Genomic DNA, 23,292 nt, shown 5'->3' with positions numbered 1-23,292 from the left:
ATTAGGCCACTTTTGGTATTTTGGTATGTTGTATTTTATAAACTTCTGTAATATATATTATAAACTTATGCAATTATGCTTTTGATGTAATTATCTATGAACTATGTTCAGTAATAAATGTGAGCATTTCTCATTGAATTGAGTGTGATATGAAATGAATTGAATTTTGAGATACTGAAGTGATTTAAGAAATTATTGAAAATATGTTGGTGGTTGACTGTGATTGAAATTATAATTATATTGAAAGTGTTTTTAATAGATTCAGAAGAACTGTTTTTCCAATTTACAGCCGGCACTCTACCGGATTTTCTATAAAATTTGCGAAAAATTCAGATTAATAAAAAATTATAAATAAAAAAAGTAAAAAGGGTAAATTGAATTGAAATATGATTTGGTGCTCCGGCACACTATGTGGCATATCTTGCTCGGCTACACTGTAAACGGGTAAGGGGTGTCACAAGTTCCTTTTCCAGTGCCTATCCTTCTGGCAGTGGAAACACTTTCTCTTGCCTTTATCAGCTTCGGTCTTGCCCTTCTGTTTGGCTATCTTCTTGGAAGGTCCAGGAATTTGAGGTTTCTTATTCTTGTTGCCCTTCTTCTTTTTGGACTTTCTAATAAAAGAAGAAGATGTCGGTCCGGGCAGCTCTTTTCCTTTATTGCCCGGCATATTCTTTTGGGCAATAACCAGCACGTTAAGCAACCCACTTAGAGTACACTCTTGCTTTTTCATATGGAAATTTATCATAAAATTCCCAAATGACTTAGGCAGGGACTGGAGGATCAGATCCGTCTGCAGTTGGAAATCCATGTGAAAATCAAGATGTTCCAGTTGCTCAATAAGCTGAATCATCTTGTAGACATGATCTCCTACATTCTGTCTCTTATACATTCTCATGTGGAATAACTGTCTAGATATCTCATACCTAGCATTTCTGCTGTGCTTACCATACAACTCTTGCAGGTGAAGGAGGATCTCACTTGCATTCTGCATATTTTCATACTGCTTTTGTAACTCATTAGTCATAGAAGCAAGCATGTAACATTTGGCTCTCATATCATGCTCCTTCCACTTGTCCAAAGTGTCTAGTTCCTCTTGAGTGGCCTTTGGAGGGAAGGGACTAGGAACCTTTGAGTCTAAAATATATCCAATACGTTCTAGGTTCAGGACAAGTTTTAAATTTCTGAGCCAATTGGAAAGATTAGGTCCTGTCAACCTATTGTGATCAAGTATGCTCGCTAGGATATTGGATAGTGGTGGTTGTTGTGTACTCATTATTATCAGAAAAATTAACTGTAGAAATTAACTAGATTAATTAGTAAATGTATCAAGTAATTAACCAAAATGATTATAGTCTTTTAATCAAATTAGTCCTCCCACTAACTTGGCAAATCCTACACTTCCAAAGTAGGAAACAAAAATCCTAGTTGGATGGATTTCTAGTGGGTGATTGAATTCTTATAGTCTTATTGATCATTCTCAAGCACATCCATTATTGGAATTACAATAAACTATAAGTGACAAACTCCTTGCCCATCACATCTCATGTGAAGTTCAATCATTTATTTAGCTCCTAATGCTCAAAATCTCAGGCACATTCATTATTGATTTATCTTGCATTAGTTAAGTTGATCCTATTGAGCCAGTAAACATGCAAATAATTTTAATGTCCTCAGGCACATATATTATTGGCCATCTATTTACAATATCTTATGCTTAACAATTATTCTTAAGAAAATCTCTTAAATAAATACATCACATGCAAGTATTTAAAATTTCTTAAAATAATTGCCTCAATGGAGGGCCATGATATAATTACTTTAATTATACGATTTCCAACTTAATTATTTGTTTGGAAGATTTTGTGGTCGACTTAATTACTATTATGGTCTCACTTTGCACATTATCCAATTGGCATATATATATCATATACTTGCATACATTCATACACATCTCATGCATACATGGATAAACAAATAATATGGTATGATCATGGACTTTCTAAGGGATTCAATTCTGAGCCACCAAGAATTGAATCAGGACATTCCTAGATGTATTTCATTCATTCATTTTATAAGAGTTACTGAAGGAGTACATAATCAACCTTTGATCTTGATTTCTTCCCACTGGTCCCACCAATGCTTTTTACCTCCTTGTTCTTCTTGCAATCCAATTACATTGTAATCCTTGGTATACCAAGGCGAGTTTACAAGAATATGAACTTTAAAGTCCTCAAATAAATGAAATTACAATCTAAATTATTATAATATTTATAATACATGCCACTAAAATAAAATTAATTATTTTACATGTCAAAGAAAAATAAAAGAAATAAATCCAATCACATTGTTCTTTTATTGTCCATGATCATCCATCATGCATATTAAAATTTCACAATTAAATAAAATATACATACTAAAAATTAAATTGAATATCACATATTTAACTAAAAATAAATTTGAATCTCATTCAAATAATTTTAAATTTAGAAACCTTTTACCAAAATTTAATACCTTGAAAACAATTTTCAAAACTTAATTGTGTGATTAAAATTCCTAATCAAACAATTTAATTAGGTATGGGCTTAATTATGGGCCTTAAGATATAAAACAATTGCATAATTAGCCCAAAAACTAAGCCCAAAACCCAACATGCCCCTGGGGCGTGTATCTCGCCCAAACCGGCCCTCTTGAGCACCTAAACCAGCTTCAAATCAATCCAAATTTGATCTAATCATACAATTAAGCCTTGTAAACAATCTTAATGGCAAATATAGTGGCTCTGATACCAATTGAAGGAGTGAAAGAGTGAACAAAGGGCAATAGAACCTTAAATTTCAAAAAATTATTTCCAAGGTTACATGCACTATACCAAGTGTCTTATGATCCTAATCAATTTTTAATACCCAATTGCATACTAAAACATATTTTAGCATGCATTAAAATTTCATTTGCCATTAAAGATTATGAATTAACATTTAATTCAATTAAATCCTAACTAAAAGAGGAATTTTTAGGTACTAACCTCTTGATGCACAATTGAAGCCTTTCATGATGTTTTTAGGACCCCAAATGTTATCCCTCTAGTTTGTCCACCACAAGCACACACCAAAGTTGTAATGATAACCCCTAGATTAGCTTCTCAAGCCTTGTCAACCAATTTTGAGATGGGATTTTGCTTTGTGAAAGTTGTATGAATGTATTGAGAGTTAGAAACACTTTCTAATAATTTTAATTCAAGAGAAAATCAAAGTTTTTCCTTTAAATCAATTGAGAAATTGAAGAAGAGAAGGAGAAACATGTTGCCGTCCAACTTAAGAGAAAAGAGAGAGGAGTGATTTTTTTTTCTTTATAACTTTTCTTTATATACCTAGGTCAAACCCTCACTAACTCTCTAGCCACATGTCATCACAAGATCCTATCTTGTTATTATTTGATTTAATCCTATGAAGCCAAGTGTCAAGCTCCATTTAAATCATGACATGTGGTCTTCCATTATAGGAAGAAAAGTGGCAAGATCATATGGTGCTATGTGTCACCATCTCATGGTGCCACATGTCACCATATGAAAAGACCAATTTGCCTTTACTTTTTAATTTGAGTTCTTAACCTAAAATTATAATTTTTCCTCTTTAAATTAATTTATATCAAGTAAAAATTAATTAATTAATTAATCTCCATTAATTAATTTCTCATAATTAAATTCATATTTAATCAAATTAAATATAAATTTAATTTATACTATATATCCAATAACCTAGATTTGGTTTCAAGTTATGCTAGGGACTTTGCAATCTTATTGCAAACCAAACCTCTTTAACTAATTAATTAAACTATTTAATTAATCGATTAAATCACATTTTAAATGGTGATTAGCTTGTATAGATGTGTGACTTACTAGGCTCATTACTTATTGGCAATGAGAAATGATATTAACTCTTAATATCATTAGAACTCTTTTTTACCGTGAATGATTTCTCTAAATCATTTCAGGCATCTCATATACCATGGTTGACACCTAGCATAGTATGCCATGGCCACCCAATTAGTAATAAGGAATACCTTAAATGAACCTTTAATCATATGTTACCATGCACTAGAATCTCTCCGTTACAAAATCCCAATTCGAGCTAGAGTCATGGTTAATGTCAAACTCTATTTGCTATGAATATTATGTTCTCTTTTAATTCCAGTTCTTGATTAATTAGATTTTCTTGTCAGAAACTATTTTCTGACTAAATCTGTCTGTCCTGGCCAGGAACTTGAAACATCAAGAACAATTAAATGAATATAGGATTTTATCCCTATTTACTTAAGGTAACGGATTCCATCTTGATCAATACCTATCTCCATATATAATTAGTAGGAACCAACACATGTCAATATATCCATACACAGTACAAGTATGAAAGCAGTATCAAACTCAAATCACTTATATATAAAATAACAGTGTTATCTCAGGTCTAAAGATTATATGCACTGATATGATATATGACAATGCATTGACAAGAGTAAACTCCATGTACTTGTTATAAGCATCACTGGTTCGGCCTACTTATCGTGTATAAGTGCCTATCATGTTTGTTATGTGGCATGAGACTCACCACTCCATCTTATTTATATCTCATATAAATACCTTGGAAACAAACATGATTACAATCTTTCTGAATAAGTCATGTCCTTTGTGAAGTACTCTCAATTGTAAACCGGTTTATGATACTTTGTGCTAGAAATACTATCACTCATATTCTTAACAACTTAAGAATAGAATTTCTAACAAATATCAATGGATCTTTTCTATTACACATAAATATATTATGTAAACGGAAAAGTGAAATTGCCTTTTATTAATAAAATATGTACAAGGTACATACAAAATGATATGCTCTAGGACATACTACTAACAGCGGGGACTTGATTTTATATAAGGAGGACAACTGGATTCCTACTTCTTTTCCTCTTCGTCCTATAGTGAAAAGGGATCACAATCCTCAAATTGTTTAGGTTCGTCAATTAATTAACGAGCAATCCCATTCTTTGAATATAAGAATCCTGCGAAAAAATTTTAAAGAGGAGGAGGTTAGAAATATTCTATCCATCCCTTTGGGTCTTTTTGGGTAAGAGTACAAAGTTGTTTGGAATTTCGATAGAAGAGGTATTTATACTGTGAAATCGGGCTATTATATAGCTCGAAGCATCCAGAGGTCTTCATCTTCATCCTTGCAAACAATCTTGGTCCTCGTTCATCAACACCAACTGAATCCTTTTGGAAGTGTATTTCAAAAATTGCCTTACCTCCTAAGTTTTCTATCTTCTTATGGACCCTATTACAAGGCAAGCTACCTATAAATGAGCTAGTGCATAGTAGAATCCCTCACATAGGACCTGAATGTTGTGTTTGTGGTGAAACTGAATCTTCAAAGCATATGTTTTTTACCTGCCCTCTAACTGCAATTGTGTGGATTGAATCTCCCCTTCGTCTTAGATCAAGCTTAATCAATGGGACTACTATAAAGGATTGTTGGACTGCATTAGTGGATTTGCTGCTCAATCACCCAGAGAAGATTTATTTTACGCAAATGATTGTTTTTATTCTCTGGCACCTATGGAAAGGAAGAAATGCCTTAGTCTTCAGATAGGAGCATCAAACTCCACAGGAAATTGTTGCTCGAGCTATCCACCATTTTCAAGATTTTTCTGCAATCCAATAGTCCATTCCTGTAGGTTTTGCCCCTACTGTCAATTCTGAGGCCTAGCCTCCCCCTCCTGCTCATGTCATGAAGGTTAACTTTGATGCAGCAATTGATGTAAGGCGAAATAAGGGAGCTATTGCAGTGGTAGTTCGTGACTCTAACGAGAAGCCTTTGGATTGGGTTTGTAAGTTTTATGATTTTATTATAGACCCTTTGGTTTTAGAGAGTTTAGCTTGTAGAGAAGCCACCCAGTTTGCTATCAATAGAGGTTTTGATTCAGTGATCGTTGAAGGTGATTCTTTGGGAGTGATTAATGCTTTGAAGGAAAGGAAGGATACTTTTATTCCCTTGAGCATCCAAGCAGTGATTCATGATGTCAAAAAGCTTACCAGATCTTTTAACTCTGTCTCTTTTTCCTTTGTTAAGAGATCTTGTAATCATGCAGCACATGCTCTTGCTACTAAATTTCTCTCTGATGCTTCCTTTTCTTGTAATTTAGTGGCTCAACAAATATATGTTTTAGGCTCTTTGTCAGTTTGATTTATAAAATACAATCTTCTGGAGAAAAAAGAAAAAAAAATTCTCAATCATAAATGACAATATCAAATCACCGATTCTAACATTTAAACAAAGAAATTGTTTTAGAAATAAAAAATCAAACAAAGGCCATAAAGTTAAAACTTATCTTATTAACAAACAATCTAAAAAAACTAATCTCATTAACAAACAATCTAGAAGCTGAATTTATTTCATATCATAAACAATCAAAACAATAACTATTAACTGATAAATACTACTAAATCAATATATATCAGTATACAAATTAAAATAATAATTAAAATTTTTGCTAAATAAATAATTTAACAGATTATAGTTAACTTGATTTGGGTAAAATAAAATTAAAAATAAAAAATTTAAATTATTACTGTGCAATACAGAAGTGAATGACTAATTTATTTATATTCTTACTACTTTTAAGCTATCCTTCATGTCTTTTAATATTGTAAATAAATTGAGCTGAGTTATCCATAGTTCAACCTGCAAAATCATAAAAAAATTAGGGGCTATTTAGTTCAACTAAATAGCGCACGTAATAATTAATAGACATTTAAATGGTTGAATCAACTTATTTTATAATTTTATGTAAACTATAGTTAGGAATGATAACGGGGCGGGTCATGGGCGAAGATTGCTCCCCGATCCCCATCCCTTAAAAAATTGGTATCAAAACAAAAACTTCCCCACCGAGGCGCAGGATGGGATGGGTTTCTCTGCATTTTTTTTTTATTTCAATAAATTACCAAATAAAATTTTATTTATAAATTATATGTTTCAAATATAAATTTAAACATTTTTTTATAATGCACATATTTCTTTGTTAATATTATAATATTTAAATATTTAAATATGTAAAAATAAATTAGTATTTTAATAAAAACTAATAATATATTATTATCATTGATGTGGGTACAGGGACTCGAGGCATGGAGAAAGACTCTCCATCCTCACTCTACACATTACCAAAATTTAGATAAGGTAAAAAAAAAAAATTGATCGGATGTGAGCTGATCGAAGCGTGTTGAGTAGCAATTTTCAACCCTAACTACAACAAGTAGCTACTAATTAGAGTTTGTATCAAATTTGAAGTTATTTTATTTTATTTTTTATTTATACTTATATTATCCTTCTAAAATTTATTAATTACTAAATTTTTATTTTTCTAAATTAATGTTATATCAATAACTTATTTATAATTATAAAAAATAATAAATAAATATAAAATTAATAAATAATAATAATTATAGTTATAATATTCATTTTTATATGAAAAATATATGTAATAATTATAATTTTTAAAAATTTATTTTTAACTCTTATATAAGTTCGTATAATAAATTAATAATTAAATATCTATTTTAATAATAAAATAAATAAAATGATATATACTTTTACTAGTCATTGTACATGTTAACAGTAATAAAGCTTCACAAAACACTTAGAATTAGGGGTGTGCATTATTCAATTTAACCGAATAACTAAACTGAACTAACAAAGTTCGGTTATTTTAATAAAAGTGATTTTGATTCTATTCAATTAGTAGTTCTTAAATTTTTTATTACTGATTTGGTTTCCTTTATTTTATAACTGAAATAATTAAATTTATATTAATTAATATATTAATCATAGTTTTATTAATAATGTATTATTTATATAATTGTATTAATAACAATTATTCTTTTATTAATAATAAATCATATTTATCATTTTATAAATAAAAAATAATTAAAAATATATTTTTTAATTAATAATATCATAAAAATTCTTAATATTTCAATTTCAATTAATTTCAATTTCTCTCATAATATAATTAGAGTTAGTTAAAATTTCCATTAGCTAAAAATTTAATTCAATTCGATTTAGTAATCGAATGCTCACCCCTATCTAAGATATATCAGCTACAATAAGTTATTAATAGATTTTAATTCGATGATATTTGAGTTTATTTTTAGCATGATAAAATCTCAAGTTCGAATCTCATCAAAATTAATTATTCAAAAAAAATATTAAAGCTTAAGCAGCTTAGTGAATTAAATTGAAGTACTATAGCGATTCACAAGTTTAATTAACTTATATGATATTACAATTCTAATTTTATATATTAATATACAGTTAAAAATATGTTAATCAACCTCTAATTCCAACTTAGTTAAGATTACAGACTTTGTAATGTCATCAAGTTAAATCAAATCAAATTTGAGTATTTCAAACATTAAATTGAGTTCAAATAAAATTTCTAAGGACTTAGTATTGATTCAATTAAACATGATTACATTCCCAACCACTTTAATGGAAAATCTGACAAACTGGTTGCTCATATGGCCTGCATAGTGGGGGCCTGTCTTGACTCTGCATTCATGAAATTTCATGTATTTTAATCATTTTGTTGAATTTTTTTACTATCAATTTTGGACAGATTACAGAATCAAATACTAAATCATAAGATTCCAACAAGGATTAACTAGTATATTACATCAAGTCTCAGGGTAAAATAGTAATTCATCCTGAATATCAATTATCAATTAATCAGCAGGCACAAAGTGAAGCAGAGAAAATACATTTTCCCATGTCATTCACAACCATCAAGATAAAACAGATGTGAGGAATAAGCTTAAACAAATATAATTCCATTTTCCTTGATAGTGTCAAGAACAATCCCAAGCTTACCTTCAATCCGCTCATTCTTTTTAGGTTCATAAGACATTGCATATACATCAGCTTCCTTTGATCTCTCAGCAATAAGTTGCCCTACAACTCTACAGGCATTGTGATCAGTAAGAGATGGTAAGCTGTTTCTGAGATCCTTGGCATTTGTAGTAGCAACTGATATCACTTTACTAGTTCCCCTGTGCATAACTTTTGCATGGATAAATCTCTTTGAAAAGAATACATTTAGTAAGAATGGCCTCATGTACATGTCTGTCTTCTGTTTCCATGATTTCTTGTTTGGTTTCTTAGCAGCTTCACCCCGAGATCTCCTCGTCCAGGCAGCTCGAATGAAAGAATTCTGCAGATATGTCGAGACAAATATTAGAGATCCTTTTCTTGTAAAAAAAAAAATGATAACAGAAATCATTTATGATTTACAGCTTTTCAGAAAATGTAACAGTTAACTGAATTTTAGATAATTTGACTCTACATCAACTTACAAACAATTCGGGGGATGCCAGAACACTAGATAAAGCACAATCAGTGAACAATGATAATAATAATAAATAATAATAATAATTACAGAGACAACCTGAAGCCGTCATAAACTTTGAATTTCTAGGACAGTTTTGTTGACTATTGATGTGTGTAATGCAGTTTCACAAGAGATCATAATTGGGATTGTGTTAATCATGGAGATTACAGTTGAAACTTTCTTGCAAGAAGCATATTCTAAATATTTCCTAGATAAATCCCAAAGGCAGAGGGAAATCAGAAATTGAGTCATAATATTCCATTATTTACATCCGCACATATAATTAAGAAAATGACATCTCATGCTTTCTTCACTAAGTTGATAGAGTTGAATTCAATGCATTAGCTTCATGCTGGCTGCAAATTACTACTATGCGAAGACACCAGTGTCATTGAAAGACCAGCAAGTTTAAGGATGCAAAAATATTTTCACTTTTTAACGGGCAAGACTTTAAGGATAACCATCTAGCAAGCATGAATGCGCCAGAAATACTATTCTTTAACTTGGGAAAACAAGAACTAAAAAAGATTTGATAGAGAGAACAAACAAGCACTTCTCTATTAATTCTGCTAAAGTGTGTTTGTATTTGTTTTGCCATCGTTTTAAGGAAGATAAGATTTGTTTTACTTAGTTTTGTTCGTCATTTAAGTTAGGAGGATACCTTACCCTCCCAATCTCCTAGGATTCATATAAAAGAAATACATGCACCACGAATGTCTGCCACCAAGTGTTTAAACCTCCTTCAATGTGCACACTCATGCAGGACATTAAAAAATAAATAAATAAACCCAAGGTCAAGTGCCTCTAATTCCTGAGTTGCAGTAAGCCATTACCATTTAACTCTTTTCTGCCACCCTCCAGACTACAGTGAAAATGTGGCCTAGTCCTGGCTTTCACTATTCAACAACTCTCCCACTATTGAAAGTAATGCTGGCACACAAAGAATTGTATAGTCGGCAGCCCACATAGCCTTAACTCATTCCTTATGCTATGAAAAGGACCCATGACCACAATAATTGTCCTTGGGCTAGAACTCAAGCAGATAGGGCGGGGTTTATGCAGCTTTCATATTCAAATCTTAAATCAGCAAATCAAAGAAAAAATTAAGAGATTTTTTATTTAATTCCAGCAAAGGCCCATTTCAAAGGGATTGATACCTGCAAATACTTTTATACCCATACTCAACTTCAGATGAAATGTCATCTTGCAGCAAATTATTTTGGACATCTAAAAATTGCATTTAGCAAGATATTTGTTCTTAACCCAGCCCCAATGTTACCACTTCAAGTCAGCAGAGCAACTGATTAATTTTTTTAGAACCAGCTCTGAGATCCGGAATATGGCAAAGAATTCCAATTGGTAAATGTTAGTAAATTAGCAACAAGATTAGTTGTCACTCAATTTTATGGCTACAATAACAACTAAACCTTAACCCCAAACAAATTGAGATCAGCTATATGGATCATTTTTCGCCATTCAACTCTGTTGGACGCTAAGTCCACAGCAATATGTATTTTTACCTTTTAGTCATACTTAATTTTATGACTAAAAGGTAAAAATACATATTAGAATTAGATCAAATTTCTAATTCAACAATTTAAAAACCAACTGCCTCCAGCCAATCCCAAATATTACAATTGTTTCATAAGACTAATGAACTATCCACTATTAAAATATGATAATATCTCACATGAAAAAAGAGGATTAGATCTCTTAAGTGTCTTGTTATTCTGTTGAGGTCTTAAACTACTTAGAATTATAGGTATCAATACATCTTATAATTCTTATACTGCTACCAATAAGATTGTAGTCCAATGAAGTTTCCCACTTATCTTTAGCACGTAATATTATGATGTTCGTGTCTAAATTTAAATGAACTACCATATTAGTATAAATTTTCCCATCCAGCATAAAAAATTTACCTATGTAGTAGCACCTTCAAGTACCAGAACTTCTACAAGACTAGATTAGATTTTTCATCAGATATTTTAAACCAATATCACTGTTTTCTGAAACCAAGAAATAGGGATTTAGGCTCACTCAAGTCCAAAGAAAATCTCATTATTTCCTTTTACCGGCCGTGACAAAGGAGAAAAAGAAAACGTGAGATTCTTTATGACCCACTGCATTGCATACAATTGAAGGAGGATTTTGAGTCAGATTTTAGTTCTATTTAATTCCACTAAGAGTTCGTGTTGAGACGCTACTTTTAAGCCAATAGGTTTATTGGAAAAAGAACCAAAAGATAACAATGAGATCCCATTTTCTTTTGTTCTGCAGAATTCAAATCCCAAAACATTGTTAACAATCCACCATGATAATAAAACCTCTTTTCACCACCTCGAGTATAAAAATATCTGTATGCAGCGAAATTTAATACTTCCCTACAGTCTACAGAGTGATTTTCAGTAGAAATAAACAGATAAATGATAAAAACTTCACAACCAAAAACACACATAGATGCTGCCGTCTACATGATTCCCTCGACAAAGAAAGCAGCAGCAACAGAAAAAAAAAAAAAAGAAAAAAAAATTAAACTTGAAATCATAATCAACAGAAACGCAATTTCAGTTGAGGTAAGTTATACAAGTCTATTAGAAATCAACAGCGCACACAACCAAAATAGGAAAAAAAATGTCATGAAAATTCCTTTACTTTTCTCAAGAACCAAACAGAGGCAAGAAAGGGAAAATTAAAATAAAAAAGTATTTGAGAGATTGAAGAAGAAAGTGCATACCTTGTTGAGAGTGGGATTAGAAGGGATTGAGAGTGAATTGTTATTGGCAGAGATGTTTACACTAGGAAATGAAGAAACCCATGAGAGAGAAGCAGATTTGCAAGCGCGATTTGAGTGAGTCGGGAGTGAGTCAGCAGATACGAGTGAGCGAGCTGAGGCAGCTGCACAACAAGAAGAAGATATTATGCACGCCATTTACCTTGTTGAGCAACACTGCAAATGCCACTTCCCACCGCAAAATATTTGCCCAATTTGCTTCACAGGCCTGGCTCAGGCGATTCGACCAGCCCGACCCAATTATTTGGGCATATTTATGCATATATTAAATTATTAATTTCAAAACCAATTCCCTATGAAACATAATGTTTTCTCATTAATTTTTAATAAGTTCCAATCATTAAAATGAAAATATATTAAAAAATAATATTTAATTTAGAATCCATTTATTTCAAAATAATAATTTATATATAAAAAATATTTTTCACCGTGAAAATATTTTTTATTATTTAATTATAATATTAAATTAATAATATATTTTTATTTTATATATGTATAAATGTTTTTATATTTTAATAAAATTATTAAAATTTAAAAAAATAAAAAATAGTCATTTTTCAAAAAAATAACATAATTTTTTTTAGTGAAAAACTTATTTTTTGGTAATTAATTTTTTTAAATACTCTAAATATTAAAAAATATAAAAAAATATTTTTCGTGGAACATACAGAATCATAATATACCTTTCTTTATTTATATTTTTAATCAATTAAAAAAATAATTTAATGTTATTAAAATATTTTTAAGATTGTAAAATTTTGAATTTAAAATCTTAATTAGAATCGGTTAACATCTATTTTCAATTTTATGATTAACTTAATGCACGACATATATATTCTTAAATATTCAATTAATATTTATTTTTGCTTTAATTAATAATGAAAATGATAGACTAAATTTATACAATATATTTTTTTTAGACCTCAATCGATTATCAAGTCATTATTTTCAAAAATAATTTTTCTTTTTTTATAAAATTTATATGAAAATCAAATGAACTCCGTACTCATTTATTCCCAAAGTAACGTGAATGCATATTGAGAGAAATTTTATTATAGGAGTAAAGGTAAGTAATTTTAGAAATATTAAAATTTAATTTAAATTAAAATGTAATCTGAAAAAAGTAAACTACAACAGATTTCAATTTTTTTATTTTTTTTATTAATTTATCCTTTTTAATTATATGCAACATTTGGATTTTTTTATAAGATAACATTTTATCTAAATAAAAATTAAAATACAACCTCCCTTCCTAATTATTAAAACCAAAATAATTATTAAAAATAATCTCCCATCCTAATTATTAGAAACACAATAAAATTTTAAGCTACATCACTTTAGTAAAATATCTCTGTCCGCACAAAATCTGAGAGAGAACATAGAGTTCAACGGGCCATAGCCTCTATTTCAAAGAGTAACAAAATGCAAAATATACCAGAACTAGCCAACTATACACTTCATATACAGAGATAAATTCTTGATAATGGACTCACTGAATCTGAAAGAGTATGACTCACGACTGCTCATGACTCTCCACTGACTGAAACCAAGCATGGCACTCATCCAAATCAGTTGGCGGAGTAACCCTCTTACGAACAAGCATTTCTACAGTTGGGCATTTCCTCTTCCTTCCACCTCGTGGCCTCGACCTGAATTGCTCATCAGACTCTTCAAAATCACCAGGAGTAAAGACATGGCATCCAGATTTCTCATGGTTATCTCTGACATGCTTGAATGCAAATCTCATATCACAACCTAGAAATCCACAGGCGAAAGGTCTGTCTTCAAGGTGCACAGCCTTAATATGCAGATTAAGATTTGTTTTACTAGAAAATGTGTGGCAACAATCCTCAAAATGGCATTTTATTCTCTCCACTGGCTGATCACCTGCTTCATGGGCGCGGAGATGCCTCTTTAAATTCTTTTTCAGTTGTTTTGTTCCACATATCTCACAAGTCAGGTATCTGTGGCATGAATGGATGTGGGCCTTAAGGCATTGAGCATTGGAAAAATGTTTCATACAGCCTAGTTCTGCACAGAATGCCTCCACAGATTCCAATTCAACATGCGAATCCTTGTGTTTTTGCAACCTTGAAGGATATTTAAAAACCTTCCCACAACCAGTTTCCTGGCAAACATACTGCTTCTGACCAACATTAGCGGGGGGAGAATTCTCACTATGGAGTTCTCTAACATGCCTTTTAACATTGCCTTGGAAAACAAATTCACAGTTGCAATTCTCAATAGGACACTTGAAGAGTTTTCCCTCATGCATAAGAAGGTGGCGAGTCAAGTGGTCCTTCCTTCTGTAGCTGGCATTGCAATCATCAACCGAACACACATATGGCCTCTACAAAATCAGATATAGCACACATTAGAAGCAAAAATTACATACGTAAATAAACATAACTCGTTACAATAGTAAGGATGAAGGAAACCTTCAAACCTCATGGAACCAGTGCGTGATTGAGGCCTACTTGATGGAGCTTCTCAGGAGGTCTCCCAACCTGATACTGGTCCACTCAAGTCCAAACTTTCAGCCTCTCGCATTTTGGAGTTCTGTGTGTGGGATCCAATGCTTCACGCCGCCACCGCATTGGGTGTTTTCATATTAGAAAAAAAGCATTCCTGAAAGATTATTAATTTTCAATAGATGCATATTCTGAAAATAATTTAATTGACAAACACAAAAATACTAATAAACAGAAAACACAATTCTCAAATAAGAAAAAAGTTTCTTCAGCAGTGCTGATGTCAAAGCAGAAAAAATCAATTCAAACTACTAACATGTTGAGGGCACAGCAGTGGCCTTTATGCGTTAATACATTTCTAATTTTCTACACAAGTGATCTACTTCAGCACAAGACTTTCCATAAGAAGCTCCACATTACCAGTAACTCGGAAACAAAGATGATTTCAGTCCCTTACTCCCTTTCAATTGAGTTCTTAAAAAGTAAATAACCTAAATCTTCCAAGTCAGACCAAAAAATACAAATCCATCTCTAAGAGCAAAGAGATTAGTGATTGTACAAAAACCAACCCAGGAAAAATAATTTCTTCATCCATTCCAAAACTTCCCTTTAGTTTGTAATCCTAAAAAATTTTGAAAATTATAATAAGCAAACCAGCAGTAATAAACACATACCAAGAAGCATTAATTAACCGTCAAAAGACACCAAAACAAGCAAACAAACAAGATAAATAATTTAAGAGCGATTTCAATACCACAAGGGAATGACTTTGCATATGTTGTTTCAGATACGCAGGCTTTTTGAAACTAGCACCACATTCTCGGCAAGTATTAGACTTCACTCCCTCAATTTCTTCGTCTCCATGAGCTTTTTCCTTTTCCAACTCTTCCTAGACAATAAGAAAACCAAAATCCAGAGGAAATAAGATACACTATCAAAACTATCAAAAACCCAATAACACGAGTTTGGTTACCAAGAAAACAGATAGTCCAACACCAAGGTCACATGATCTAAGGACCCAACAAGCCAATTCGCTACAGTAAGTGATACCTACTATAATAATTGAAAAGACCCACAAACCCAAAGGTAAAAGATAGATGAAAAAACCTTGTGGTTGGTTTGAATGTGAGAAGCGATAAGAGACTTCTTAGATCTGCAAATTCCACAATAATCACAGAAATAACGTCTAATAGGCCTCAGCCTTTCGATCTCAGCTGTTTCTTCCATTTTTGTTCTCCCCCTCTATCGCTGAAGCTGCAGAGACCGAGAAAGAGGCGCGCGCTATGTTATTATATACTTCTTATGAGAAGTAAGAACCCTAGGTCTTGCGGGGCTGTTTCCTTCCTTTTAATTTTTGTTTTTTAATTTTATTTTCGGTAATAATTTATTGTTACGTTTGGGCCTTCAAGGCCCAATTATAATTCTAGGCAATACAATAATTAGTGGGCTCTTATCAAAAATTTTCTCACCTTTTTTTTGTGTGGGTATTGAATCATTACATATCGATTAATGTATTTAATATATGTATTTTAATTAATTATATATATATTTTAATATAAATATTTAATTTAATAATAATTAAATTTATTCATACATAAATAAATTATCTATCACTGACATGAAAAATTTGTTATTTAATTTAATTTATATTTATTATTATTATTATTAACACTATAATTTTTATATTTTAAAAAATAAATTATTTAATTTTTAAAATTTGATAAAATTTACATATTAATTATTCTATTCATTTTATTTTTTAAATCATTAATTAAAAGTAAAAAAGACTTTAATGCCCTCGTGAACACACACACCTAAATACCCTTCCCAGCCCACCCACTGCAATTTCCTATCTCTGCTTCTCCCATCTCTATCTACATCTCCTTCCTCTTCCTCTCCCATTCTCCTTAGCTTCTCTGTATCATCATCACCTTCTTCTTCTTCTTCTTCTTCTTCTTCTTCTTCTTCACCAAGCAAAGCAACCTCACCTTCATTCAAACACATCCCATTTGGCCCATTCAATAGCAAAATAAAAAATAAAAAAAAATATTACTAGAAATTCGATTTTGAGGGGTGAAATTGGCAAAAAATTAAAAAAAAATATTAAAAATTTAAAATTAGATAATATAAAATATGACTATATTAAGGGGCAAAAAATTATTTTTTAAAAAAATACACTAAAATCTATAAATAAAATTTCAGTTTTAAAAATTTTAGAGAGACAAATAGTAATTTTTTAAAGAATATTACTAAAATTTATGAAGAAAATTATAATTTTAAAAAATTTTGGAGGGTAACATCCTTGCACCCAGCCCATAATAAATTTGACACTAAGTAATTAGTTGTTTTGCCCGCCTATTATGCAGATTAGTTATTATTTTGTTATAGTAATATAAATTAATATATTTTTTATATTTTCATAATTATATTATAAAATTATGTTGATAATAAAATTTTTAATTAATTATAATTTTATTTTAGGTGATAATAAATTTTTTAATATTTGAAATTATAAATTTAAGAATTTTAAAAGTTTTAAAAGATATTATAAAAAAGATATTTAAATAACATTTTTTAGTATGAGATAAGATTTTGATAGTTGAAATTTAAAAAATTAAAAAAATTGATGTTTAGTATAGTAAATTAATTTGTTTATATAAAAAAAATATAAAAATAGAAATAATAAAGAGATTGTATCTCATGATGATTTTTTAAGCAGTTTAAGTAATTTAAATGGCACATTCTTGTAAATCAATTTTCAAGTCTCAACTTTAACATAAATAGAAATTGAATTTCTTCCTTGCTATTTTTTGTTGTTGCTATTCTTTGGTTTGGTCGATTAGAGAGTAAAAAGGCTTTTGGATTTGGGCAGATTATCTTTTTTTTTTTTTAAATTTTACAATTGAAATTGAAATTTTGCGGATGAGAAATTGTTTATTGTAGGTTAAAATCATGTAATTTGTAGATTTGTTCTTGTTAAAATTCTGTAATTGACTGGTTGAAATTGAAGTTGTATTCATGATTTTTTTTTTTTTTTTCATATTCTATAATTTATTGATTTGTTCTTGTCAAAAATTTTTTATAGCTCAATATATAAAGTTAGGGAGTTGTCTGTATTAATGTTTGTGATTATTAATAATTTTAATTTATATATTTTAAAAAAAATTAATATATAAAAATAATATAATATTTTAAATTATTATTATTATATATTTTATTTTTATTTTTTTTATCACTTAAATTTGTTAATAAAATTTCATAATATATATATATATATATATATATAATCTATGTTAATATATTGTAACTTTATAATAATGGCTATTTATTATAGTATTAAAAGGGTAATTATTAAATAACACATAAGTTACATATATATTTGGGAATTAATAAATTAGTTATAGTTTAAAGTAATTAAATAATTAATTAAAAATATAAAAAGTTATATGGCAATACTATGAAATAGAATAACACGTGACAACTCTATAAAAATACCTTCCTAAATCAATAAAAAAGGTAAATCTCTTATAATACACCAGATTCGACTCAGTTATTAATAGAGTGAATAGATTTGCCATTTTTTGAAATCTCTCTTCTGATTCAAAATCATAACATAACGTGTATAACTCTCGTTCCGATCATGAAATAAATAAAATAAATTAAAAAATATTTTTTGTTCAAGAAATAAATCTTATTGGAACTGTTCATATCCAATTCATCCGTCGGAACCATCTCACATCCCGGATCTGATGATCTACAAAATTCATAACTACTCCTCTTGCTACAGGACGCTTACCTAGCCAACATTTAGATCCAGCTCTGCCCAAACTGTTGTGATTTATCTCAGTATTCCCTACTTGTACTATGGCTTAGCAATTTTTGAATATTAAACGAACCTATCCGCACGTAGCTAATAATAATTTTAATATATAAATAATATTAATTTATATATATATATATATATTTTAATTTTAATATATAAAAATTAAATAATGTCTTAAATTTTTTTATTAACCATTTCAAATTTTATTTTTTATCAATTAAATATTATTTTATATTTTTATTAATTTCTTATCTCTTAAAATTTTTAATGAAAATTTCATAAAAAAATATAATAAAAATATCGATTAAAGATATAGAATCATTTGAAATTAGTTTAATCATGTGATTATTTATCATTTTAAATATCAAAATTTTATTATATCCACTTAATATATTAAAGAAATATAATATATTCAAATATTATCTTGTTTATTAATATTAATATTATTCTTAAAAGTAATATTAATAGTATGATAAACCACAAATAAAGTGAAAAAAAGAAAATAAAATTATATATATATATATAATTATAGGTATATATAATAAATATATGTTAATATATTATAATTTACTTTATAATAATGATTACTTATTATAATATTAAAAAGGTAATTATTAAATAATTTATAACTTACATATACATAATTAAAAAATTAATAACTTCATTATAATTTAAGACAATTAGATAACTAATTAATAAAAAATAAAGAAAACTTAATAAAATTAAATAAAATATATTTTATAAATAATAAACTGTGAATATATATATATATATATATATATTATTTTTTTCATTAAAAATTAATATGATAATTTGTAAATAATAAATTTAATCACCAAAATTTTGAGTTTTTAAAAAATAATCATTTACGTCATAAAAATTTGGTAATGATAATAATAATATACTTAAAAAAAGAAGAAAAAAGAATTAAATAGAGAATCTATGTGACAATAATAGAGAATTTATGTGACAATAATATGAAAAATGTCATATGGCATGGAGGATAATGTCATATGTCAACTCACAGGGAATATATATATATATATATATATAATTTTAATATATTAATAATTATTTATTATAAATTAAAATATAAAAATAATCTATAAATTCTCTCATCTATATTTTTATATTTATTAATTAATTATTAAAAAATATGAGACTATAAATAAAAAGTTTAATAATGATTGAAATAATTTTTACAAAATAAAATAAAAAATTATAAAATTTGAAATATTTATAGCATAAAGGTATATATCATAAATATATTTGATGAAAACTTAAGTTATATAATTTTAAAATGTATTGTTATATTTATATATTATATATTAATTTTATTCTCTAATCAAACTTTAAATACTTATACATTTACATAAAAATGGTTGTAAATCAACAAAAAAAATAAATTAGTTGTCATTAAATAGGAATAGAATTTTGTATCAATTGATATAAATGTAAAATTTTTTTATTTAGTTAAAAATTTAATTTTTAATAATAATTTTGTAATTATGTTAAGGATATTTTGTTTATCCTATTATTCCCCCTCATATATATAATTAAAATATTTTCATTTAAATAATAAAATTTAATATTATAAATTTATAAATATTTAAAACAATTAAAAAAATAAACAAAAATAAGACCAAGTGTTTAAGATTTATAGAATTATTATATTAAAAATTATAATAAAATTTTTACTATAAATAAAATTATTATTAAAATACTATTGAATTTTGAGTTCATATTAATTATTATAATATTAAAAATTGAAATTACTTAGAAATTTAGTGATGAAATATCCATCGCTAAAGGTTATTGGCGAAAATGATATTGTATGGATCAATTTCTTATTGTTAAAAATATTAACAACAAATATTAATAAAATTGTAATATTTATATATAGTAAATATAATGATCAAAACTTAAATAATATAATCTAAAAATATATTATTATTTTTATATATTATTTGTATTCTTCAATCTAACTTTAAATACTTATATATTTATATAAAATTAGTACTAAATATGTAATTAATAAAATAATTATCAAATTAGAATTTCATATCTATTAATATAAATGTAATTTTTTGTATGCATATTTAAATTTTTTAATAATAATTTAAAAAATTAAAAAAAATTGTGAAAAGTAAGATTCAGTGTTTATGGCATTTTATTAATTTTATTTCAATAAAATACATAATTTTTTTATTGAATCAATAGTACTTGTGTAATTAAAATTATGGAATTACTATATTAAGAATTATAATAAGTTTTTTAGTATAAGTAAACTACTATTATTAAATAATATTAAAATTTAATTTATATTAATTATTATAATATTAGAAATTAAAATTATTTTGGAATTTGTTGCGTTGCTAAAAGTTGTTAGTAAAATTATTTTGGAATTTGTTGCTTTGCTAAAAGTTGTTAGTGACAAGCTATTGTGTAGTTTAGTATTTCATTGCTAAAAGTGTTAGCGACATAAAATAAAAAATTTGAAATATTTATAATAAAAAATTATATATCATGAATATATTGATGAAAACTTAAATTATATAATTTTTCCTACAAATTTTATTTTGTTAGTAATAATTTTGTAATTATGTTAATTGAATTGTTAATTTTTTTATAGTAATTTTATAATTTTGCTGAGGATATTTTTATTTATCTTATTATTTCCTCTCCTTATTCTCTTTAATATTTGCATTATATATATATATATATATATTATTCAAATATTAAAAAATTAATATTATAAGTTTGTGAATATTTTAAAAAATTATAAAAAATAAATCAGTGAGAATAAGTTTCAGTGTTTAAGGTTTTTTTATTAATTTTATTATAATAAATTAAATATTTTTTAATGATTTAATGATACATGTAAAATTAAAATATAAAGTTATTATATTAAGCATTATAATAGGATTTGATCTTTATAGATGCCTTGGAAGCATTGCAGGTGTCAGAATAAATATTATTAAGGCCGAACTTCAACTCAATGTTTTATCTTTGTGCTAAGCTAGCTTATTTAATTAATAAAATATCTATGGCATGTTGAAAACAGTTAAATTAAAATTTAAGGACTTGAGTGTGATGCGAAGGACCTTTATGAATACTTTTGAAATTTTATGAGGACGTTTGATAATTAATTAGACCATAGATGAGATAGGGACGTGAGCTGGAGATTTAACTAATAGACGGAGTTCAGGGTTCTTGTAAGCTCGAATGGGCGTGTGTATTGTGTTGTGAGCTTAAGGCCATTTTTTGTTGTTGCTATTGTGAATTTTCTATGTTTTCTTGCAAAAGGTTAGGTTTAGTTATATAGAAGACATTGTTGAAATTTTGGCAAAGCCTTAAGCTTGATTTTCTGCTTCAATAGTTAAGTTAATTATTTTAGTCAGTCAATTGATAGAAGTTAGTATATCTGTATATGTGATCGAAGCAAGGCATCTTCTCCTTCCAACCGAATCAATTGTAGTCAAATCGTTAGCTCTGTGAGTTGGATATTTATTATTTTAATAATTTTAATATTATTTATATTTTTATATTTTATATTTTGTCATACTCAAACATTCACTTATGTATATGTAATTAGTTATTATATTAGGAACATTCCCTATTTGTTAGATTATAATTTTTTTGTACTGTGTTGCATTTAGGAGTGTGCAATTTTAGGTTTAAATAAAAAAATCAAACAAAACCAAATCAATTTGATTCAATCGATTTGGCAGTTTGGTCTAAACGGTTTGTTTTAGTTTTAATATTTATATAATTTCCGTTTTTAGTTCGATTTGGTTAATTCAATGAAAAATCCAACCTAATCGAACTGACCAAAAATCACACACTTCATGCTGCATCATTTTCCAGGTTATTATAAATACATCCATGTCTCATACTCCTAGTCTTTCACTCAATACATACCCAACTATTAGCCTTCTTTCTTGCCCTTTGCGTATCTCCCTTTCTCAACATTGTCTCCTCGTTGTCACATCCTTCTTCTTCTTCTTCTTCTTCTTCTTCTTCTTCTTCTTCTATTAGTCTTTTATGATGATCGACTGAAGTTTCTGCTACTGTCTTCTTTCCCTTCCTCTGGACATCACTGTTGGAGACTAGGCTTCATGGGTTTGCCTCATCGGTGCTGATAGGAGTAATTTCTTCTCATGATGGTTGGTTCACTGCATGTTGCATCACTGCATGTCTTCTTCTCCCTTTATTTTTTATTTTGATTTTGTTGAAATTTTGTTAATAAGTTTATAGGTATTGATTTTGTGAACTTGTAAACTTGTAAATTGATTGCTGTGGGATTGAAATTTTTTTCAATTGGGGTTGTGCTTCTTACTACTTACTTGTTAGGCATTCTTGGTTGTTGCTTATAGACTTTGTAAAACCTATTGTTCTTGGTTCTTCATTTTTTTTTTTTTTGGTTGCTCTTGCTATGGAGTTTGCAAGATTTTGAAGAAGAATGACATCATTTTTGGACATTTTGTGGAAAATCGATGTTTCAAACAGAATAGAACCGAACCGCACCGATGTGGTTCAGTTCGATTCAATTCTTCTCCAAATGTGGTTCGATTTCGATTGATATTTTAGATGAAATCGATTTTTCAAGTTCAATTTGATTTCGAATCAAACCAATCGAATGTTTTTCCCTAATTGCACTAGAGATATGTTGGAGCTTATATATATGTATTATGAACATAAAATCCTGGGGTAGGTATGATTTGGATATTCGCTGATTCCCATGGATATGAATTTGGATGGGCAGGGTAGGT

General features: G+C 28.1%; 2 protein-coding genes across 2 annotated transcripts; both read right to left on the bottom strand.

Moving 5' to 3' along the window:
• Nucleotides 1-8,670: 8,670 nt before the first annotated feature.
• Nucleotides 8,671-12,450, bottom strand: LOC110660342 (uncharacterized). Its single transcript, XM_021818614.2, has 2 exons — nucleotides 12,170-12,450; nucleotides 8,671-9,255 (listed from the first exon to the last, which is right to left on the bottom strand). Exons 1-2 carry the CDS (start codon nucleotides 12,362-12,364, stop codon nucleotides 8,860-8,862), a joined length of 591 nt encoding a protein of 196 aa, XP_021674306.2. The 5' UTR covers nucleotides 12,365-12,450; the 3' UTR covers nucleotides 8,671-8,859.
• A 1,050-nt stretch (nucleotides 12,451-13,500) lies between these two features.
• LOC110660344 (transcription factor IIIA) lies at nucleotides 13,501-16,012 on the bottom strand. Its single transcript, XM_021818615.2, has 3 exons — nucleotides 15,805-16,012; nucleotides 15,452-15,586; nucleotides 13,501-14,576 (listed from the first exon to the last, which is right to left on the bottom strand). The coding sequence occupies exons 1-3, from the start codon at nucleotides 15,922-15,924 to the stop codon at nucleotides 13,740-13,742; spliced, it is 1,092 nt and encodes a 363-aa protein (XP_021674307.2). The 5' UTR covers nucleotides 15,925-16,012; the 3' UTR covers nucleotides 13,501-13,739.
• Nucleotides 16,013-23,292: the final 7,280 nt, after the last annotated feature.

The sequence above is a fragment of the Hevea brasiliensis genome, chromosome 16, assembly GCF_030052815.1.
Source record: "Hevea brasiliensis isolate MT/VB/25A 57/8 chromosome 16, ASM3005281v1, whole genome shotgun sequence".
In the NCBI taxonomy this organism is placed as follows: Eukaryota; Viridiplantae; Streptophyta; class Magnoliopsida; order Malpighiales; family Euphorbiaceae; genus Hevea; species Hevea brasiliensis.
This window is presented reverse-complemented; position numbering and strand designations above follow the sequence as displayed.